The following is a 23,123-nucleotide window of genomic DNA, read 5'->3' as shown; positions in this document are numbered from 1 at the left end:
ATCACCCCACGCGTTCTGCCGTCTAGCGGCTTCCTCAGGGACTAGAACCATGTCATTAATCTATCGCACTACCCTCCTAGCTGCTTTCCACACTACAGAAGGTCGCAACAGTTTAATCTTAGCATTAATGACTTGTTGCGGTTTTACACTCAGACACTACTTAAAAATTCAATAAAAATTTCTGTTTAAATTTGCTAACCAACATTTTGGTTGCATTTGCAGCTGTCTACACCCATTTTACAGCCATTTTTGTAGCCAAAGTGGACCGGGTTCAGGTTCGTGTAAAAGTTTGTGTAAAAGTCTGAGTCATTGAACTTTTTTTTCCCTGAGTTCAAATAAACAACTACACATGTATACATGATCCTTATTTGTTCTTTATTTTGAGTATAAAAATGGCAGACACAAGATAAGGCTTGTATTAGCAGAACACAATCACTTTATTAAAAGTTTTTTAAGACAAATAATTTGATGGTGTCTATGACCAGATGCTCTTTCTTCATTTGTCATTGAATATTTCGTAAGAAGCCACTGGTGTAAGGAGTGATATGATCCTTGATCAGTGGTTCTCTATCTTCTTAAAACCTATGACAAATAGAAAAATTTTTTCAGATCAAATAAATACTTCAGTAGACTTTTCTCGTATATTTCATTTTTGTGATGAACTGTGGTTTGACTCGTCATTTTTATTATATAAATTGTAGACTGCCAAACTGATCTTGATCTTTAAAGATTTGTTAAAAATCTTTTCTTTATCAAAATGGTCTATCCGTAAAAGTATTATTGTGTAATAAAAAGGCTGTGAAAATGACAAAGCTGTTGATCATCTCCTTTTAATGGAGGATAAGACATGCTTATGTTTCCAAATACATGTAGGGTTTTTTTGGTTTGCAGTGAAATCAGAAAATCCAGATATTAGCTATGTTCACGCAACGTTTATTTTCATAAGACCACGGCCATTGTACAACGGCCGTGATTATTACCAAAATATACGTTACCTTGCTTCTATAGTTTATACGTTACCTTGCTTCGGAGTTTACGCTCCGGCTAGGATCCCTAGCGGCGCCGCAAACAACTGACATGTCAGTTTTCTACTGCTGCTATTCATTGAATAGCGGCCGCAGAAAACCTTGTCAGTGCACACTATGGAAACAGCGTCTCCGGCCGTACGCTCCATAGTGTGCTGTGGGGAGTTTTGATGCGGGCGCGCAAGGATGAGCCCGCATCAGAACTCTGCGGGGCTAAAGATCATGATGATCTTTTCAGAGACTGGCCGTTCCAGACTGGCCGGAATCTGTCAGCACCTGTTCTGGTTCTGAGGTGCCGACAGTGTGATGAAGGTCTGTGTCTCCTAGTGCTTTGTCATACCTTTCTTTTTCAGATAGGTCCTGTACTTTATCCCCATCTGTGCCGTAACTGTCTTCACAACTGTCAAAGAGGGGGAGTGGTGATGTCTTTGTGCCGCACTTCGGCCCTCCTCACCACCACCTCCTCCCAGCTGCTCTTGAATATTCATGGCGCCCATCCCCCGGCCTTTTGGCGACGTAATCTTTAGCTGCTTGGTTCTGTGTATTGCACGCTCCTGCGGCCTGATTCGCGCATGTGCCGTAGTGCGTTGGAGCGGCACTGAGCGAAGCCATTGGGGGCATAAGCTTTGGCCCTCAGTGCACCTGCACCGCTCCGACACACTACGGCGCCATGAATATTCAAGAGAAGCTGGGAGGAGGTAGTGGTGAGGTGGGCCGAAGTGCGGCACAAACACATCACTACTCTCTTTCTTTGACAGTTGTGAAGGCAGTTATGGCACAGATTGGGGACAAAGTACAGGACCCATCTGAAAAAAAAAAGGTATGACACCGCACTAGGAGACACAGACCTTCATCACAACCAGAATAGGTGCTGACAGATTCCCTTTAAGGATTCCCAATCGCAGGCAGCTCTCTATATTAAATATAGTCAAACCTTGGAAGAAACACCAGTGGGTTCCAGGGATGCTGGGGTCAAAACAGCAGCCTCTCTCTTCACATCGCTTCTTTGATATATTTGGGTACCCACAATCCTCTCTCTCAGCATGAGATACTGCGCAGTGAGCTACAACTGAACGTAGACAAGTTATTAAACATTTCATTAAAAATTTAAAGGTTCCTGGCTCTATTCAGTTTTTCAGCATGGAGGCACCTCAATTCCCATGGAACTCCATGTGTACAATGTCTATTCTATCAACTCTCGCAATCTCCATTGTGTGAACTGTCAATTCTGTGCGGCACCTATTCAATGAATAGCGGCCGCAAAAAGCTGACATGTCAGTTTTTCTTGCGGCCGCTAGGGATCCCGGCCGGAGTGTATACTATGTGTATCCACTCCTTCTGGAATTCCATTGACTGCAGTGCAACATAAATTTTCTATTAACAACGGCCGTGATTAATCGAAAATTTACGTCGTGTGTACTTAGCCCAAGGGTAAGTTCACACATGCAGGATCCGCAGCAGATTTGATAATGCAGATTTGATGCTGAATTCAGTTATTTAGATCAAATCTGCTGCGGATCTGCACCATTAAAGCCACTGCACTAGGGTACGTGTGAAGCTACCCTAAGGTTGCATTCACTTGTAACGGATCCGCAGCGGGATCCACTGCGGATCCCTGCCCTGTACACTTATGGGCACACAAATCCTGCTGTGAGTATGTCAGCAGCCCGCCCCGTTAACCCCCCGCCGCCGGAGTGTATACATCACCTTCTCCACCCTCTGGCTTGCTTCGGGGCTCCCGGCAGGTCCCGCTCGGCCAATCAGTGTGCTGCCAAGCCGCAACGCACTGATTGGCTGAGCGGGACGTGAAGACGCTGGGAAGACGCGAGAAATCCGCTGCAGATCCGTTACGTGTGAATGCACCTGGGGGCTGCATTCACACTACGTATATTTCAGTCAGGATATTTCAGTCAGTATTGCAACCAAAACCAGGAGTGGATTAAAAACACAGAAAGGATCTGTTCACACAATGTTGAAATTGAGTGGATGGCCGCCATTTAATGGCAAATATTTGCTGTTATTTTAGAACAACGGCTGTTATATTGAAATAATAGCAGTTATTTACTGTTATATGGCGGCCATCCACTCAATTTCACCATTGTGTGAACAGATCCTTTCTGTGTTTTTAATTCACTTCTGGTTTTGGTTGCAATACTGATTGAAATATACTGACTGAAATATACGTAGCGTGAACACACAAGTATTACACCTATATACAGCCTTGGCTGGGTTCACACACTGTATACTTCAGGCAGTATTTGGTCCTCAAGTCAGGTCCTCATAGCAACCAAAACCAGGAGTGGATTGAAAACACAGAAAGGCTCTGTTCACACAATGTTGAAATTGAGTGGATGGCCGTCATATAACGGTAAATAACTGCCATTATTTCAATATAACAGCCGTTGTTTTAAAATAACAGCAAATATTTGCCATTAAATGACGGCCATCCACTCAATTACAACATTATGTGAACATAGCCTTTCTGTGTTTTCAATCCACTCCTGGTTTTGGTTGCTATACAGCCTCACAAATACAGCCTCAAATATACATAGTGTGAACCCAGCTTTTAGGCTGTATATAGGCGTAATACTTGTGTGTAACATTTCTTAATGGTGAGCCATTCTTCTTTAATCGTGGTAGAGTGTGTGGCAAAAGCATACACCACTGGTAGTCAACTTATGTCATAGATATACTCTAAGTAAGGCATATGAAGTTATTTCTTTATTTATTTTTTTATTTTTTTTAAATGAGGTCAGTCATTTCGCATTTTGGACACCCTTCATTACAATGACGGCTGTTGGTATATTATTCTAGTTCAGTCGGATTGATTGACCTTGTCTTTAATTGAAAAAAAAAAACAGCACAACCAGAAAAAAATTACTTGCCTGGTGAAAAAAAAAAGAAGCAATTTCTTTTCATTTTGGAGGGGTTTCGTGTTAACGCCATTTGCCCAATGGTAAAACTGAATGTTCCTCTATGTTCCTCAAGTCAGTACGATCTCAACGATATGTACCTTGTATAACTTATTTTATTTGACTGCTTTTTAAAAATTTTAACCTTTTTTAAAAACTAGAATGTGTTTAAAATTGCTCTATTCCCATGCTTATAACGCTGTTATTTGTTGGTCTATGAGGTGTAATTTTTTTGCGCCATGATCTGTACTTTTTATCGGTACCTTACTTGCATATATGCGACTTTTTGATCACTTTTATTACTTGGCTGAGCACAGTTATGCTCAGCCAATCGCGGCTGAGCAGCTAATGATGCGGCAAAGGGGGGCTGGCACGAGGGACATCGGAGCGGTTCGGCCGGCCTCCCGAAGATGACATCATTGTCACAAGATGGCGGACGGGGGTCGACACGAATCAGGTGTATCAGGTGTATAGGAGTATAGAGCACTACACTTCCGGGTCTAACGTGGGGGGAACAGGGGGAAGGGGGCCATTCACTAACATAACATACATTACAAAGTTGTATAACTTTGTAATGTTTGTTATTTAGTGAATAATTGTTTAGCGCCGCACTACCCCTTTAAATCACCAATATTTTCAAAATAGGATGCTACAGTTTTACTATTCATATTATTTCTAACATTGCTGATATTAAACCCACAGACACAAAGATCAGGAATTATTTGTTACCTGCACTGCATGGGGCGCTATACTCAACCACACTGTGCTCATCTGGAATAGAAATATAGGTTAACTATCATTTAAGAGCAGACAGACAAAATTGTTTAGGTCTTAAAGGGGTTGTCCAGCAAAAATCTTTTTCTTTCAAATCAACTGGTGTCAGAAAGTTATACAGATTTGTAAATTACTTTTTATTTAAAAATATAACTTCTTCTAATACTTACCAGCTGCTGTATGCTCTCTCCGTCCAAGACAGGAACTGTCCAGAGCAGTAAAATATGCCCATAGAAAACACCACCTGCTCTGGACAGTTCAGAGGTGGCAGCAGAGAGCACTTATGCCAAGAGAATGTACTGTATAGCTCACCATCCTATAGTGTGGACTGGTATGGTGGGAAGCAGACAGTGAGTCTTCCTTTGTATAGTGGTGCACTACTGTTCTACTGTAGCTCTTTTGAGCTTTTGTTCTTCTAACCTGCTGGATGTCCTGATGAAGGTGTTGTAGTGTAAGCTGGTGAGTGCCCCCCTCTTTCTCCAGTTGCTTTGTGTAATTTGCTTTATATTTCACATACCTGGATCATAGTAATCAAAAACCATAGCAGTGGCCGGCTGCAAATTCTGTACCAAGGTTTCTTGTTCCAGAGTAAAGACAAGGCTTACAGGATCATACGTGAGCTACAAAAGAGCCAAATAGGGTCAACAAATGATGTAACCTGTTGTCATGGTGGATCATTTTTAATAAAGGTGTTACATTTCATTGTAATCCTGCCGGTGATGATGGAGAGAACAAATCTTTCCAGAACAAAAAGTATAAGACGGGTCTCATATTCAGGAGAACCTGGCATCATCCCTGATGGGAATGGATGGGAACGCTAGATGCCAAAAACTGGGAGAGAGCTTCTAAAGAGGTGGAGATCACAGATAAATAACTTCACAGTCAAGAAGCTTATTGGATGACTTGTTTAGGTACATGTCACCCATCAGGTCTCAAAAACGATCATATCTATTATTATGTTATTTGATATTTTTGTATGTTGGACTGTGTTTGCACTTCAGTTTCTTTGCAGTACTGCACCATTTCCGTTGTGGGGTTGCTGAGTGTGAACACAGCCTTAGCTATTATGTTTTTTTTGCAAAGGAATGTAACTACATATGTAACGTAAAACTTAAAAAAAAATTAAAATAGGCAATTTGATTTCGCTTAAAATGTTCTTTTTTTTTGTTTCTTACCTTTTCCAGATAAATAGAATTTTTGTGCCCTAATACTTCTGTTCTCTCCACTAGAGGATTTTTCTTCAGCTAGCCAAAACCAGAAGAGGATATTATAAGTGAAGTCAATCCTTGAAGCAACCGACAGGGATAGTAACAAAATTCTTTAATGGTGCGTTCACACCTACAGGATCTGCAGCTGATTTTCTGCAGCAGATTTCATTTAAATAACTGAACACAGCATCAAATCTGCTGCAGATCTGCTGCAGATCCTGTAGGTGTGAACGCACCCTAAGGGTGCGTTCACACCTACAGGATCCGCAGCAGAAAATACGCTGCGGACCCGGTAAGTGTAAACGTACCCTAAAGCTTTTTATAATCATGTTTGAAAAGAGATTTTTATGTTTTGCAAAACATTAATGTGAACCTGTAAGCAGGATTGGCCTCACAGGCCATAAAAAGGTGGAGGAGGGAGTCCATTGCAGGAAGTTCCATCTAATACTGTAAGTGCCTATGGGCTGGGCTGTTCTTCTTATGTGGTCAGAGCATGCTGTACTGAAATTGGTTTTAGCCTTTCCCCCTAGCTATGACTTATAGCTCTAGCAGTTTCCTGTTGGACACTTGAGCTATTAAACCTTGTTGCAAGTAGGGGTTGGAAAGTAAAGATTTCCCCTCTGGGCACTTGTGGTGACAGTCACCACAAGATTATAGGTATGTATGGACTCCCCTTCTTAACCTCTATCTGGACCTGACAGGTTCACTTTAAGTCTGTGTTCCCATTTTGGGAACATACTGTGTGGGAAAAACACAGTTTTTTTTTAAAGGGTACCTATCATTTAAACAAACTTCTGACATGTCATAGCGACATGCCAGAGATTTGTATTGGTCAGAGTCCAGGTGCTGAGATCCCTGCTGATCTTTAGAATAAAGGAGCAGATGTGCGCAGCAGTGTGCAATCTCTCTTCATCTCTATTTCACTACTAAAGTAACAGCATAACTGTGCTCAGTCAATCTCGGCTGAGCAGCTGATGACGCAGGAGAGGGGGGCCGGCATGAGGGGCGGCTGGAGCAGTCCATCCGGCCTCCCTAAGATGACGTTGTTAACCCAAGATGGCCGCCGGGGTTGACAGCAATCCAGTAAGTATACCGCACCACACTTCTGGGGTGGGGGGAACACGGGGAAGGGGGCCATTCACTTAAATAACACACATTACAAAGGTGTATAACTTTTTAATGTGTGTTACGCCGCACTACTCCTTTAACTGTAGAACAATCTTTTTTCCCATACTCAGTATACAGCCTGTAGACTCGAGAGTCACTCTTCTCACCTTTCTCACACTGTGCCTATCAGGAACATATCCAGACACAGTCTTCACTACAATCATTGCCATATTGGTGTTTTCCCGTTTTCCTGAATAGCTAAATAAAAATTGGAAAAGAAAGTTTAGGGGAGAAACAGATAATAAAACCTATAGTCAAAAGACTTTCCTGTATCGGGACACATTTACTTTATTTTGCATAAATCACCCATAGGAAATTACAATAAACGGATATCAAAATTCTTTATAAGATTCACATCAACACATTTCATTGCATATTTTGATTTCCCCATAAAGTTAGTGCAGAAAATCTCCAGCTAATCTGCAACCTAAAATCCAAGTTTCAGATGATTTTCTGTTCAAATTCCATGACCATGTTCTGCAGTGTGTGAATGGGATTTGCTAAAAATCTCCCCTTATTTTTTGCTACTGTAATATACATGCAAAATCCCCAGGGTGTCAGCTCTATGTGAACATACCCTTACATGGCACTTATTCAAACAAATACCCAACCATAAAATATATGAGTGGGCTGGGTCCACCACAGTAGGATCTATTCTTATTTAGTGATTCTTGGTTCCAAGCCAAAGAGGGTGGTCCCACAAATGAATTCCCCTAAAATGCAAGCTGTTTTGACAGCACACACCCATTAAAGGTGTACTGCCATCTAGTAAAGTCATGACATAGCACTAAGATGCTTGACAAAGACCCTATGCTCGGGTCAACAGGTTGCACCCTTGTTCCCTGATCAAATTCATGTTACTTCACCATGGATGCAGTAGGAATTCTTCTTCTTTAAGTCTTCAGTGCCCACCACAAGGATAGTGGGACTTCTAGCGTGCATCCCACCTTGAAACCAAGTGGCCATTTGGAAAATTGCTTCCACAAGGTGCTGTTGGACTCTTTTTTTTAATTGGATAGCACTAAGATGCATCATACCATTATGATCAGTTGGGGTCCAGCCTCTAAGATTACGGCTTATCCAAAGCGAGAAATGTGCTTTAGTTCAGCGCACAGCAACAAGACCAGGCCACCTGCGGTAAAGGGAACTGTAGCATGGCCTCATTTACCTATAGTAGATATCACAGACCATAAATCCCTAGAGACAGATTCCCTCTGATCACAAATTAAGGCATAACCTATGATATGCTTATACTTATATGGTAGGAAAGCCACTTTAAGGAACTGTCTAGGAACTGGAAAAATATAGTTGCTTTCAAAAACAGTTCCATGCCTGTCCCCAGGTTGTGTGTCATATTAAATCTCTGCCCCATCACTTCAATAGAATTGAGCTGAAGTATCACACACGAATTGAGGACAAGTGTGGTACTGTTTCTGGAAGAAAGCGGCCATTTTACCCCTAATTTTGGATAACCCTTTTAAATAATGAAATAGGTCTTTCCGCTAATGTATCAAATGATGGTATCATTGCTTCAGGTATCAACAGTATAAGGCTATGTTCACATAGCGTATGAGACCGGCCGTTCCGTTACCCGTCCGGAACACGGAATGGCCGGTCTTTGAAAAGATGATCTTTTTGGCCGCAGGGTTCTGATGCAGGCGCATCCGTGCGCGCCCGCATCAGAACTCTCCATAGCACACTATGGAGCGAGCGGCCGGAGCTGCTCGCTCCACAGTGTGCACTGACATGGTTTTCTATTCAATGAATAGCGGCCGCAGAAAACTGACATGTCAGCTGTTTGTGGCGCCGCGAGATCCCGGCCGGAGCGTATACTATGTGTATACGCTTTGGCCAGGATGCCATAGAAGGAAAGGTAACGTATATTTTCGTGATAATTGATGTGAAAATGATTTTACGAAAATATATGTTGTGTGAACATACCCTAAGAATAAGAGTGTTCCTATCTCAGTATGTTAGTATGGATAGGGCTAGAGATGAGCGAATTGCTCATCTAAATGAAGCAAAGAGCTATGTTTGATCAGTACTCGCCGGCTTCCAGCGTTGTTTTGCTCCCTGACACTTCAGCAGAGCAGCGCTGAAAGCCCGCGGGCTTGATGAGCGGAGCGCTGTTTAAACAAAGCTGTTTGCTTTATTAAGATGAGCAATTCGCTCATCTCTAGCCCTATTCATACTAACATGCTGAGATAAAGTAAATAATTTTGTAATATACCTTTGCGTGCTGCCAGCAACGCTCATGTCAAAAGCTCCTGTGCTCTAATCTTATGCTGCTTAACTGAGCAGTACTGATACAAAGCAATCCCGGCCACGTGTGCTATTTATTCTTAGAATATAGAATACACAAGGGTAAGCTACCTGTTAGTATTGCAGTGTGCGTCGGCAGTATGAGCTGTGTTTATTATCTCTAATAAGGATATACAATAAACGGTTTGTATATGTAGTGAAAAAAATTATTTTTCAGTTCACCTGACATCGATATACACGTCAAACTTTTTCTGAGAAGCATGGCTGCAGGTAGACGGCTCAGTGCTCACATTGAAGGAGAAGTATCCTTTTTCAGGTCCCTCAGGCAAAACATTATAATGTAAATGGGACTGTGAACAGAAGGATTAATTATAAAAGAAAACTATCATCAGTTATTTCTCTAACAATATGATTTCATGGTTCATTGTTTCTACCTGTACATAGACGAAGCCATCGCCTGTAGCGCTAACAGTATATTCTCCAGGGATTTCTGGAAGGTCGACTGTTTGTACAAGGAGACTGTTGCTTTTGTCCACATGAACAATCTTTTCGAAACCGGACTTTGACTTTATTGTCACTGTTGAATCCCCCTTCTTGTGGCTAATGGCTTTGGCATATCTAGCCAGAGCTTGAAGAGCTATGGTTGTGTCCTAGAGAACCAAGAGTATACTTAAGAAGAGGCAAGACATGTGTGATTTTAAACATGAGTATAACTAGACCTTAAAGGGGACCTGTCACCCCAGCTGCCAGGGTGAAGCCCGCCCGCATGAAGGAATGAGCAGGGTATATGTGGACACAGTATAGCAGCACTCTGTCCAGGGAGAGAGAGGTTACAGCTATGTAGATATTACCCCCACAGTCCTGTCCCCTGATGCAAGCCCCAGTCTGAAGTGGATCTGCCATCATTTGAAAGGTGAGGGAGACTTCCTGGGTCAGAGTACAGTGCTGTAGACCCAGCTATGCATACAATAACCCTCCTCCACTCATGCTCCCACCCAGTACAGTGAGCTCTTAAACGAAAGCAATGCTCTTATACCAAGTTACAATTCTGAAAAACTGGTATGTTTAAAAGGTAGCCTCTCTTTTCATCAGGCATTTTTACTGCTCTGCCTTCCTCATAACAAAACAATCATTCACTCACAATGAATAGTGTATATAGCATATAGTATTTGTATAAGGTTATTTTTAGTACAATTTTGCACATTTCTTATTTAGTTTTGTGGTTTTATATGTTAAATTAAATTATACACATAATATAATATATTGGTTTATATAATTGTTTTCATGCTTTGTATTTTATTACTTGGGGGTATAAATAATTTTTAAAGAGCATTCGGAACCACTTTGGATGGTTCATGCATCTCCACATGTTTGTTTTTTTTTGGCCTTATTTCGAAACTGCCCTTACTAAAGTCTCTAATGATCTCCTCACCGCCAAATCTAAAGGTGACCATTCTCTGCTCATTCTCCTGGATCTATCTGCAGCTTTTGACTCTGTAGACCACCAGCTCCTCCTCTCCACGCTCCGCTCTATCGGTCTCAAGGACTCTGCTCTTTCCTGGTTTTCCTCCTATCTCTCTGACCGCTCCTTTAGTGTATCACTTTCTGGCTCCACGTCATCTTCTCTTGCCCTTACAGTTGGGGTTCCTCAGGGATCAGTCCTGGGTCCTCTCCTTTTCTCACTTTACACTTTACCCATCGGACAAATCATCAGGAAGTTTGGTTTTCAGTACCATCTCTATGCTGATGATACCCAGCTATATACCTCCTCCCGTGATATCACCCCCGCACTTTTACACAACAGCAGTAACTGTCTGTCTGCCGTCTCTAACGCTATGTCCTCCCTATTCCTAAAACTAAACCTTTCTAAAACTGAGCTTCTTGTATTCCCTCCCTCTGCTAACCGCCCCCCACCTGACATCTCCATCTCTGTCTGTGGTGCAACTATAACCCCTAGACAACAAGCCCGCTGCCTTGGGGTTATGTTTGACTCGGATCTGTCCTTCACTCCTCATATTAAATCTCTTTCACGTTCCTGTAATCTGCATCTAAAAAACATCTCTAAAATCCGTCCCTTCCTTCCTGTCGAATCTGCTAAAACTCTTATTGTTGCTCTTATTCATTCCAGTCTAGACTACTGCAAATCCTTACTAATCGGCCTTCCTTCCTCTAAACTCTCCTCTCTCCAGTCCATTCTCAATGCAGCGGACAGGCTCATCTCCCTGTCCAGCCTGTGCCAGTCATTACATTGGCTCCCTATTAAACACAGGATTCAATATAGACTCCTCCTGCTCACCCACAAGGCTCTCCACAGTGCTGCACCTCCCTACATCTCCTCCCTCATCTCTGTGTACCACCCTACCCGTGCCTTACGCTCCTCTAATGACTTACGACTAGAGATGAGCGAACCTGGAGCATGCTCGAGTCAATCCGAACCCGAACTTTCGGCATTTGATTAGCGGTGGCTGCTGAAGTTGGATAAAGCCCTAAGGCTATGTGGAAAACATGGATATAGTCATTGGCTGTATCCATGTTTTCCAGACAACCTTAGAGTTTTATCCAAGTTTAGCAGCCCCAGCTAATCAAATACCGAACGTTCGAGTTCGGATCGACTCGAACCTGAACCCGGTTCACTCATCTCTACTTACGACTAACATCCACCTTGATCCGCACCTCTCACTCCCGTCTCCAGGACTTCATCCGAGCTGCACCAGTTCTATGGAATGCATTACCCAAGACTGTCAGACTTATCTCCAATACCCAAAGCTTCAAACGTGCCCTCAAAACACATCTGTTCAAACAGGCTTACCAGGTTCCCTAAATTGACCCCCCCCCCCCTCCCCCAAATACATACGCCAGGCATTCAAGCACTTAGACCTGTGCGGGCAGGCATTGGTTGGTGACTGGTTTACCCACCTTTAACTGCACTGCCTTATTTATAAAGATGGCCAGACCATACTAAAAAGGAAGGACTTTGCCCCTCTGCCATTTTGTCTCGCACCCCCTCCTAATAGTCTGTAAGCTCATGCATGCGAGCAGGGCCCTCACTCCTCATGTATGGATAATTATATGTAGATCTCTGTAATGTCTGATTTTTGTCTATGTATGTACCCCCAGAATTGTAAAGTGCTGCGGAATCTGTTGGCGCTATATAAATAAAAATTATTATTATTATTATTAAAATTATTATTATTAAAATATTCCCATTCTTTCTCTCATCCAAGTCCTCTCCCATGCCCTGATTGAACCTGGTCGACCAGCTATAAGAACTTTTTTTATTAATACATTCTCTTTGTATCATTATGCAAAGTTGTTAATATGACTGTGTACTGAAGGTGGACATATCTAGTGGATATCTAATATTTGCTGGAAAGGAAAAAAGGTCGTTTGGAAAAAAGATAACCTGAGAGGAGTAGAATCCGCCCCATGGATTTTGCTTCGTCACAATCCAACGGACAATATCGCCGCTATCTTCCAGATTCTTGATGGTTGTTTTCTTCTCACAAAGTAAGGCCAGAACAACATATGAGGCTGTTTCTGTTTCTCCTTCCATGTACGAGTTTGTTTTCCAGTGTCTCAATCCTTCTAAATGTAGAATCAGAGTTTAAAAATTTGAATTGTAGCCTAAAAATCTTTAATTATTGTCAATTCTTTCAGTGGAGAGGGACGGAAAGCAGAGGGGCGCAAGGTATCCTATTGAAACAAATAGCAGGCGGGATTCAGAGCGAAGTCCGTGGACGGGGATTCCGCTCAGAATTTCAGCCTCTTTTCCGTAGTGTAAATGGGCCCTAACTTCAGCATGTTATCCCCTATCCAAAGGTAAATTATAACATGCTAATCAATAGAGGTCCGACCACTGGGACCCCTCCACTCCATGGAAGGGAGGGAAATTTTACCCTGGAATGAACCAATAGAACAAAAGTACAAAATGAACCTCTTACTCTTTAAGGGCTAGGGTAGAAATCTGAATATTTACCCTTGGTAAAGGAAAGCCTGGCTATTACAAATATTATGCATATATAATCAGGTTTGACAACATGTGCAAGGTAAAAGGTGAGGCATCCGAAATACCGACATTTCTGGCATACTAGGAGGCACCTAAAAAAGCATTGTAGGATCAAGAGATTTTGATGTGTTTGGTTCGTGTTTGGTTCTTGTTGGTTTATCTATCAGATACCATAACATACAGGGCAGTATAGGTTCTGCATAGTGCCGACAGACCACCAGCAGAGAAGATTGTTTGATCAGCTAAAAGCATGGCAGGACCATTTCCATGTACTAAGCATAAAGAAATTCTATGTCATAGTACCCATTTTGCATCCTCTTATTGATAGCCAGACACTTTTCTCTTCTTTTGCAGTGGTATTGTGAATGAGAAACCTGGACTGCCATGGAACCATCTTGTCATCAATGATGAATCCAGGAACCGCTTATGAGCCAACAATGGTTGGGTTAAAATATGGAGGCCTTATCCTAGGGCCTTAGTGTAGCCTCTCATGGTTTTCAACAGGCATTTTTCATTAGGATAATGCTTACCCACACATAGCAAGGGTTTCTAAAAAAAGTCTCCCCCAGATGGCAACACGTCTTTGGCTTCTCCGGTCACAAGATTTTGGACCTGATGTCAAACCAGCTTTGGGAAACTACAAGTGTCTAGGATTTACAGGGCCAGCTGCACCATCTGTGGACAAATGTGCCTCAGGATGCAATTCAGAATCGGTATGTCTCTATGTCCATCCATATCTCATCTAGTATCCAGGATAGAGGTCCATCCATATATCATCTAATATCCAGGATAAAGGTTGTCCATTAGGATTCCAGGGCCTCCTTTCAGTTATACTGTACAGTTTTATCCAAAAAACATTTACTTTCATATTAATATTGTAATCACATGCAATCAAATGCCTCGATTGGCTGATTGGCTGAGTGGGACGTCCAGGCGCCAGGAGCCCCCGAAGCAACGAAGCGAGCCAGATCGTGGAGCAGGTAATGTATTGACTGGCCTGCAGGGGTTAAGGGGGCTGTCACTTACATACTTGCGGCGGGATGTCAATCCTGCTGTGAGTATGTAGTCCAATCGTAAATGACTGACAAGGAAATTCGCGCAAATTCGTAGCGTGACATCTGCTGCTGATTTGTTGTGTGTGTTTCTACACTTAGGCTATGTTCCTACAATGTCTTTTTTATGAACAATATTTGCGGCTGTTATTTATTAAAAGACAGCCATCCCATTGTGATAATATAGCCATAAAGTGCCACTCGATTCTAACAACTCCTCCTTTTTGTCAATGAGTTTTAGTGAAAGAATGTGTTGTGCTCACTGCTTTTATATATATATATATATATATATATATATATATATATACTTACTGAACCCTAGTGTGGTACTGTAATAGGAGTCACCACTGTAACAAGTCAACTTGTCAATTTTTTCCCACAGATTGTAGATCTTCAACAATCAACTGTGATTATTTTTATTGAAAAGTGGAAGCGTTTAGCAACCAAAAGAAATCCAGCCCTGAAGTGTCAGACCACAAAATGTTACAAAGCATGATTGAAAAATGTTGAGGCCATAGTGTATGTGAACCACGCATTGGCACTAAAATATAATGAGAATTGTGTAGTTGAGGCTTCATAACATGGGTTTCCACGGCCGAGCAGCTGCAAGCAAGACATTCTCGTCTCAGCAGTGACAGGCCACTCAGCCAATCACTGACCGCAGGGCTGCCCCCTCTTAGACCACTGTCAATGGTCTGGGTAAATATGCAGAAATTCCCAAAGACACCTTCAATGTTTGTGTGTAAGTGTGTGTGAGAGAGAGAGATTTGTACCCCTCACCTTTCTTTACAGCACTCCCATCCAGTTTCTTCAGTATCTGATCTCTCAGTTCACTGTCTCCTGATAAGGTGAAGGCATATGCCAGCAGAGCCTGGGTGTACACCGATGAAACACTTTCCACTGATTTCTTCAGACAGCTCAGGGCATTTTCCACAATATTTTTCTAAATAAAAAACACAGCACAATTGTCATAAATAGAGATGAGCGAACCTGGAGCATGCTCGAGTCGATCCGAACCCGAACGTTCGGCATTTGATTAGTGGTGGCTGCTGAACTTGGATAAAGCCCTCAGGCTATGTGGAAAACATGGATATAGTCATTGGCTGTATCCATGTTTTCCAGACAACCTTAGAGCTTTATCCAAGTTCAGCAGCCACCGCTAATCAAATGCCGGAAGTTCGGGTTCGGATGGACTCGAACCCAAACCCGGTTTGCTCATCTCTAGTCATAAACATTCTATATCAGAACTACAAAGTATAATGCATGTTCCATTCAACATAATTGCTTACTATAAAATAACACTAACCACCAGGGGAGGGTCGGGCTGGAATTGCAATTATATGACTTCCCCACCATTGAAATAAATGGCCAACTATGTAACACTGGCATAGACCAGGTCAGCCTTATACCTTAAAGTTCACTAATTTACTAACAGTTCATGTATTTGTTATTTAAAGTGATGCTATCATTATAACTTTCAAAATCTAAATCAACAGTAGATGTAATATAAAGCAAGTTTGCAATATACATTCATTATTAGAGATGAGCGAACCGAGTTCGGGTTCGAGTCCATCCGAACCCGAACGATCGGTATTTGATTAGCTGGGTCTGCTGAACTTGGATAAAGCTCGAAGGTTGTCTGGAAAACATGGATACAGCCAATGACTATATCCATGTTTTCCACATAGCCTTAGGGCTTAATCCAACTTCAGCAGCCACGGCTAATCAAATTCCGAAAGTTCGGGTTCGGATGGACTCGAGCATGCTCCAGGTTCGCTCATCTCTATTCATTATTTATTTTTTTGTTATTATGGAAAACAAGGCTGTTTTCTGACTCTTTTTTTCCTCAAGAAAATCAAGAAACAGAAAATGGTCAAAAAACAGGAAATCCTATGTATGCCAGGCCATCTGAGCGCTCACAGAGAGAAGGGTGTCATGTGACTAATGGACACATTGTGGCGGAATTCCTGTTTTTAGTCTCTTTAGTCTAACCAGCACAAGTCAGAAAATCTGTCTTCTGGAGACTGGACCTGGATTTCTGGTAATTTTTTTCTGGTTTTGTTGTTTTACAGCATAACAAAAAAATTATGAACACCGTGAAAACTACTCTAGACTCTGTAACTCCCTCTACTCTCCGCACACCCTGCTACAGATGCCAGCAGCCCTGGCACACGCCAAGAACTCGCTTTCTTTGACGATGCTCTAGGACTGCTGATTGTCTGTGGAGAAAATCTAGAACTTCAGCAGATTTCCTACATTACAAATTCATTCTCCTACTACTACTGCTCTTCACCTTGCCAAACAAACTTACTTTACCTCTCTCATCTCCTCACTGTCAAACAACCCTAAGCACCTCTCTGACACCCTTAACTCTCTTCTTAAACCCAAAGTTCAGAAACCATTACTGAACTCTCTGCTGAAGACCTGGCCTACTTCAAATCCAAAATTGCCCCTATCCGCTCTGACATCACCTCCCAGCCCTAAAGTCCCATAGATCCTATTCCTTCTCCCACTCCCTCATTGCTCTCGGCTTTTGACCCAGTGACAGAGGAAGAAGTTGCCAAGCTTCTCTCCTCCTCTCGTCCTACCACCTGCCCTAGTTACTCTATTCCCTCACACCTCCACCCCGTACAATCCGACTTCCAATCCCCTCACTCCACTGAAACTGCTCTCACCAAGGTGTCAAACGATATCCTAAAGGCCAAATCACAAGAAAACTACACCTTGCTCATTCTCCTGGATCTCTCAGCAGCGTTTGACACTGTAAACTACCAGCTCCTCCTCTCCATGCTCCGCTTTCTTGGTCTTAATGACTCGGTTCTCTTCCTGGTTTTCGTCCTGCCACTCTGACCGCTCTTTTGGTGTATACTTCTCTGTCTCTAATTCTTCTCCCTTACTTCTTACTGTTGGGGTTCCCCAGGGATTGATCCTGGGTCCCCTCCTCTCTTCCTTCTATGCAGCCCCCATCAGATAGACCATCAGCAGGTTTGGTCTTAAATTTTTACGCTGATGTCACCCAGCTATATACCTCTTCCCGTGACATCACTGCTGCATTCCCACAAAACACCAGTGACTGTTTATACACTTCCTCTAACCTCTCTGTTTCTCAAACTCAACCTTTCTAAAACTGAACCTCTCGTATTCCCAGCCCAAACTCCACATCTCACTCTCAGTCTGTGGTACTAGCATAACGCCTGAGCATCAAGCTCATTATCTGGGGGTTATTCTAGCCTTTGATGTATCCTTACTCCCTATATCCAAGCTCTTGCACGCTCCTGTCTCATCTCATCTCAAAAACATCTTCAAAATTGCCCCATTTCTCACCATTGACACAGCTCAGACTCTTACTGTTACCCTGATCCATTCTGGTCTTGACTACTGTAACTCCCTACTAATCGGTCTTCCTGTCTCTAAGCTCTCCCCTCTCCAGTCTATGCTAAATGCGGCAGATAGACTAATCTTCCTCTCCAGCTGTTACACTGAAGACCTCCCCCACCCATGCCAGTCACTGCACTAGTTACCCATTAAATCCAGAATCCAGTTAAAACTTCTCACCCTCACCCATTAAGCTCTCCACAACTCTGCCCCTCCATACATCTCTTCCGTCATCTCCACCTACCATACTTCCCGTGCTCTACGCTCTGCAAGTGATCTTACACTAACATCTTCCATAATCAGAACCTCGCACTCTCACCTCCTACAGTTCACTTATGCTTCACCAGTTCTCTGGAACACCCTACCCAAAGACCTTAGACTCATACCCAACACTCACAGCTTCAAGAGTGCCCTGAAGACATCTCTCTTCAGGCACACTTATAACATTCCCTAAACTTGTTCCCCCTTCTGTTGTCCCCTCACTATCTATCTTTGACAGTATGCACTTTATACGCTTTTCCGGTAATCAGACATTGGCGTGACTGGGCTCATTTTGTTGTTTCTGACTATGTAGATTGGCTTGACCATGAGCAATAAAGCACTTGTGCCTGGTGTCGACCCCAGTTGTAGTCTGTAATCTCCAATGAGCAGGTCTTGTATACACTTTGTATTTTTATTTATTCTAATGATTTAATTGTGTAATATGTAAATATAACCTCTGTACTATGTGTATAAGAAAAAATACAATACAAATAAATATTATTATTATTATTACTATTATATTGCAAACTTGTTTTATTTTACATTTATTGTTGATTTAGATTTTGAAAGTTATAACGACAGTGACACTTTAACCCTTTGAGGACCAGGCCCAAAATGACCCAGTGGACCGCGCAAATTTTGATCTTAGTGTTTTCATTTTTCCCTCCTCCCCTTCTAAGAGCTCTAGCACTTTCAGTTTTCTATCTACAAGGCCATGTAAGTGCTTGTTTTTTACAGGAATAGTTGTACTTTGTAATGGCGTCTTTCATTTTACCATAACATGTATGATGGAATTCCAAATATATTATTTATGAAGATATAAATAGGTGAAATCGAAAAAAAGAATGCAATATGGTAACGTTTGGGGGGTTCCTGTGTCTACGTAATGCACTATATGGTAACAGCGACATGATACTATTATTCTATAGGTCAGTCTGAACACAACCATATGCAGGTTACACAGATTCTCTAATGTTATATATATATGTATTTTTTTTATGAAATCCTTTTTTTTTGTAAATATTAATAAAATGGGCCTATTGTGACGCTTATAACGGTTTTATTTTTTCACCTATGGGGCTGTATGCGGTGTCATTTTTTCTGCCATGATCTCTAGTTTTTATTAATACCATATTTGTGAAGATCGGACGTTTTGATCACTTTTTATTGATTTTTTTAAATATATAATGTAACATAAAATCGGTAATCCGCGCACTTTTTTCCCTCTTTTCGTGTACGCCGTTCACCGATCACAATGACGCTTGTTATATTTTAATAGATCGGACAATTACGCACGCTACGGTATATTATATGTTTATTTATTTATTTTTATATATTTTATTTATATAATAGGAAAAAGGGGTGATTTCAACTTTTATTGGGGGAGGGGTTTTGGGGTAGTGTAATAGTGTTTTTAACTTTCTTTTTTTACACATTTGAAGTCCCTTTGGGGGACTTTAACATACACTACTTGGATTTTTACACTGACCATTGCTATGCCATAGGCATAGCATTGATCAGTGTTATCGGCGATCTGCTCATTGAGCCTGCCTGTGCAGGCTTAGTGCAGCAGATCGCCGATCGGACCGCACGGAGGCAGGTGAGAGATCGCGGCGTTTAAGGGGTTAATGACACGCGGCAGCGCGATCGCTGCAGCGTGTCATTACCGGTGAGGTCCCGGCTGCTCACTGCAGCCGGCCCCCACCTCCTATGAAGCTTCATAATGGGAGAAACACCCAGGACGTAGAGTTACGTCATGGGTCGTCTGGGGACAGACTTCCATGACGTAACCCTACGTCCAGGGTCGTCTAGGGGTTAAGGTTAAATTTTTTCAACAAGCCCGGGATAATATATTCCTTTACCTATATATTGCCAGCTTATTCTGCAGTGTTGTGCATAGGTTGGGATTACTTATACTGGTCCCTGTCCCATTAAGGACTATCAAATTTGCCATATCTATGATTTGTAATGTGGGAGGAAACCAGAGTAAACCCACGCAAACATGAGGAGAACGTACAAACTCCTTGCAGATGTAATCCTTGATGAAGAACATAAGATGGCTGCATGGCTTTGGATTATGGACTTTATACATAATTTACAGGAGTATTCCCATGTCAATAACATTAGTACATAATTGTCATAAATTAATTCAGAAAGCAAAAGAGCATTGTATGACTTACATTATATACAACATGATGCTCCAGGATAGCAATTGTGACATAGGCCGTGCGAGTCACCAGATCATTTGCCTAAATAAAAAAAAAAAGGGTAAAATGTAGTTTTGCCATTTTGGTTGAACAATTAAAAGATTAGCGAGGACTGAATAGTTATATTGTCCTTTATAAATATGCATTAAAGGTTTTATCCGGTGCTACAAAAACATGCCCACTTTCTTTCAGAGACATGCCCACTTTCTCCAGTTCAGGTGCGGTTTGCATTTAAAGGGGTTATCCAGCGCTACAAAAACATGGCCACTTTCCCCCCTACTGTTGTCTCCAGTTCAGTTGTGGTTGGCAATTAAGCTCCATTTACTTCAATGGAACGGAGTTTCAAAACCTCACCCAAACTGGAGACAACAGTAGGGGGAAAGTGGCTTTTTTTGTAGCGCTGGATAACCCCTTTAAGCTCCATTCACTTCAATGGAACTGAGCAGCAAAAACCCCGCCCAATTTGGAGACAAGAGTGGTGGTGTCTCTGGAAGAAAGTGGCCATGTTTTTGTAGCGCTGGATAACCCCTTTAAAACCAACTTTTGGCATGTCAGAGAGTATTTATTGAAAGTTGATTGGTCGGGGTAGAGTGTTGAGACCAAGACCGATCAGGAGAACAAACCAAGTTTTTTGTGGTTTCACCATGTGTATACATTTGGGGCTTCTGGGTGTATACCCATGATCCATAGAGTGCAGAGGTTTATGCTCTTTCAACCAGCAGAAAATCGCAAACCCCAGCAGAAACTACCCAAACATAAGGCCAAATATACCCTTTTTTTGGTATTGCCACAATCATTCTGTCTCACAGTTACTGTTTATACTATAGTAATTTATAGCACACCGTGAGCACCAAAAAAAAAACCCAAAGCCCTAAATGTGCACACACGCAAAAAAATTAATACTGGTGCAAATAATAACTGAAGCAGTTATCCATAGCATCCAAATAACATCTAAAAATGTAGTAACATGTAATTAGTTGCTGTGGGGAACTGCTCCACTCTTCCTTTGCACCAGTTTGTCCCGTACTGTGTCCTGTACCATGTGTGTTCATACATATACTTGAACTATATATATATTTACCTCTAGTTCATTGTTGAAGTAATCTCCCTCCCCAATGAAGCAGCCGTCAGGTAGTTGTTTGCTTTGCAGCCAGTTCACGGCCTGCTCAATGTGGTCCTCATCTATGTAGATAAACTTTCGAGCACCATTGAAAGTCTTGACTGTGAATGCTGTGAGCCTAGAAATAAACATTAAACATTTAGAGGGGTTGTTCGGGGAGCTGAAAAAGTCTTAACCTGTTTCTTCAGTATCTGATCTCTCAGTTCACTGTCTTACCTTCCGTGAGGAGAGAGAAGTTGCATGCAGTGTTCACTAGCTGCCTGATGTTACCAATGTTGTGGCAATATCAGCGGCGCTTGGACTTTGCAATGACCCCCCCTCTTATCCAGGGCTGTATTAAAGGGAACCAATCACACCGAAATTGCCCCCATTAATAAGGAAACGTGCTGGTACATCACTCAGCATGCTTCCCAAACATCCAAACGTCTTCCGCGCGCCGCACACGAGCAGTACGTCAGCGTCTTCTCCCGCCGTACTGAGCATGCGCGGCGTGCGAAAGATGCGATGCACCGTCATCGTGGAACGCAAGCCAGAGATGACGTTGGCGAAGTGCAGGTCTTTGAATCACGCCCCTCTGGGTGTGATTACGGCGCTGGAAGCCGCCCGGGACCCGGATAACTACACCCAGGACCATGACTACTTCAGCCCACCATGACTACTTGGGGCTGATTAGCATACTGTGCGGGACTTCACAAATGTAAGATTTCGGGGTAATAAAGGAGGGGACGGAGGGTACAGGGGGATGTTTGGGAAGCGTGCTGGGTGATGTACCAGCATGTTTCCTTATCAATGGGGGAAATTTCGGCGTGATTGGTTCCCTTTAACAGCTGATGCTGTCCTAGGCACTAGACGCCCGATCTTGGGGAGCATGGGGGAGAGTGATTTTGGCCACATGCATTTCTCTACATGTAGAAACATTGTCTACATGTAGAAACATTTAACTGCTTAAAACAAATAAATAATTTCCCAATTCAGTCAATGATTAGAGCGATCTGCATATTGTCTGAAGGAATTCTAACAACGGGATTGGTAGATTGGTAGGTAATAGTTTCAGGTGTCATATTTACTACTGCCACACCAGAGCTGAACAATACTGCCATACTGTGACTGGATAACACCACCATATCAGACCTGACCAATACCACCATACTGTGACTGGATAACACCATCATACCATACCTGACCAATACTGCCATACTGTGACTGGATAACACCACCATATCAGACCTGACCAATACCACCATACTGTGACTGGATAACACCCCTGACCAATACCACCATACTGTGACTGGATAACACTGCCATACCAGACCTGACCAATACCGCCATACTGTGACTGGATAACACAGCCATACCAGACCTGAACAATACCACTTACTGTGACTGGATAACACCTCCACACCAGACCTGACCAATACCACCATACTGTGACTGGATAACACAGCCATACCAGACCTGAACAATACCGCCATACTGTGACTGGATAACACAGCCATACCAGACCTGACCGATACCACCATACTGTGACTGGAGAACACCGCCATACCAGACCTGACCAATACCACCATACTGTGACTGGATAACACTGCCATACCAGACCTGACCAATACCGCCATACTGTGACTGGATAACACAGCCATACCAGACCTGAACAATACCACTTACTGTGACTGGATAACACCTCCACACCAGACCTGACCAATACCACCATACTGTGACTGGATAACACCACCATACCAGATCAGACCAATACC

General features: G+C 42.5%; 1 protein-coding gene across 2 annotated transcripts in view; it reads right to left on the bottom strand.

Annotated features, from left to right (window-relative positions):
* Window positions 1-354: 354 nt before the first annotated feature.
* LOC138799212 (alpha-2-macroglobulin-like) overlaps window positions 355-23,123 on the bottom strand; it is a 76,903-nt gene continuing 54,134 nt past the window's right edge. The window contains exons 25-36 of one of the 2 annotated variants that reach the window (XM_069980098.1): window positions 21,331-21,487; window positions 20,223-20,291; window positions 15,187-15,349; window positions 12,752-12,933; window positions 9,783-9,998; window positions 9,571-9,698; window positions 7,194-7,284; window positions 5,887-5,955; window positions 5,229-5,331; window positions 4,667-4,708; window positions 1,960-2,094; window positions 355-582 (exon numbers count right to left, since the gene is read on the bottom strand). In XM_069980098.1, the coding sequence (XP_069836199.1) occupies window positions 557-582; window positions 1,960-2,094; window positions 4,667-4,708; window positions 5,229-5,331; window positions 5,887-5,955; window positions 7,194-7,284; window positions 9,571-9,698; window positions 9,783-9,998; window positions 12,752-12,933; window positions 15,187-15,349; window positions 20,223-20,291; window positions 21,331-21,487 (1,381 nt within the window). In that variant the 3' untranslated portion in view covers window positions 355-556. The remainder of the gene's footprint in view (window positions 583-1,959; window positions 2,095-4,666; window positions 4,709-5,228; window positions 5,332-5,886; window positions 5,956-7,193; window positions 7,285-9,570; window positions 9,699-9,782; window positions 9,999-12,751; window positions 12,934-15,186; window positions 15,350-20,222; window positions 20,292-21,330; window positions 21,488-23,123) is intronic. The other variant, XM_069980099.1, reaches the window with a different exon arrangement.

The sequence above is a fragment of the Dendropsophus ebraccatus genome, chromosome 8 (assembly GCF_027789765.1).
Source record: "Dendropsophus ebraccatus isolate aDenEbr1 chromosome 8, aDenEbr1.pat, whole genome shotgun sequence".
Lineage (NCBI taxonomy): Eukaryota > Metazoa > Chordata > Amphibia > Anura > Hylidae > Dendropsophus > Dendropsophus ebraccatus.
Note: the sequence above shows the minus strand (reverse complement) of the source record. Positions and strands in the feature narration are given on the sequence as shown.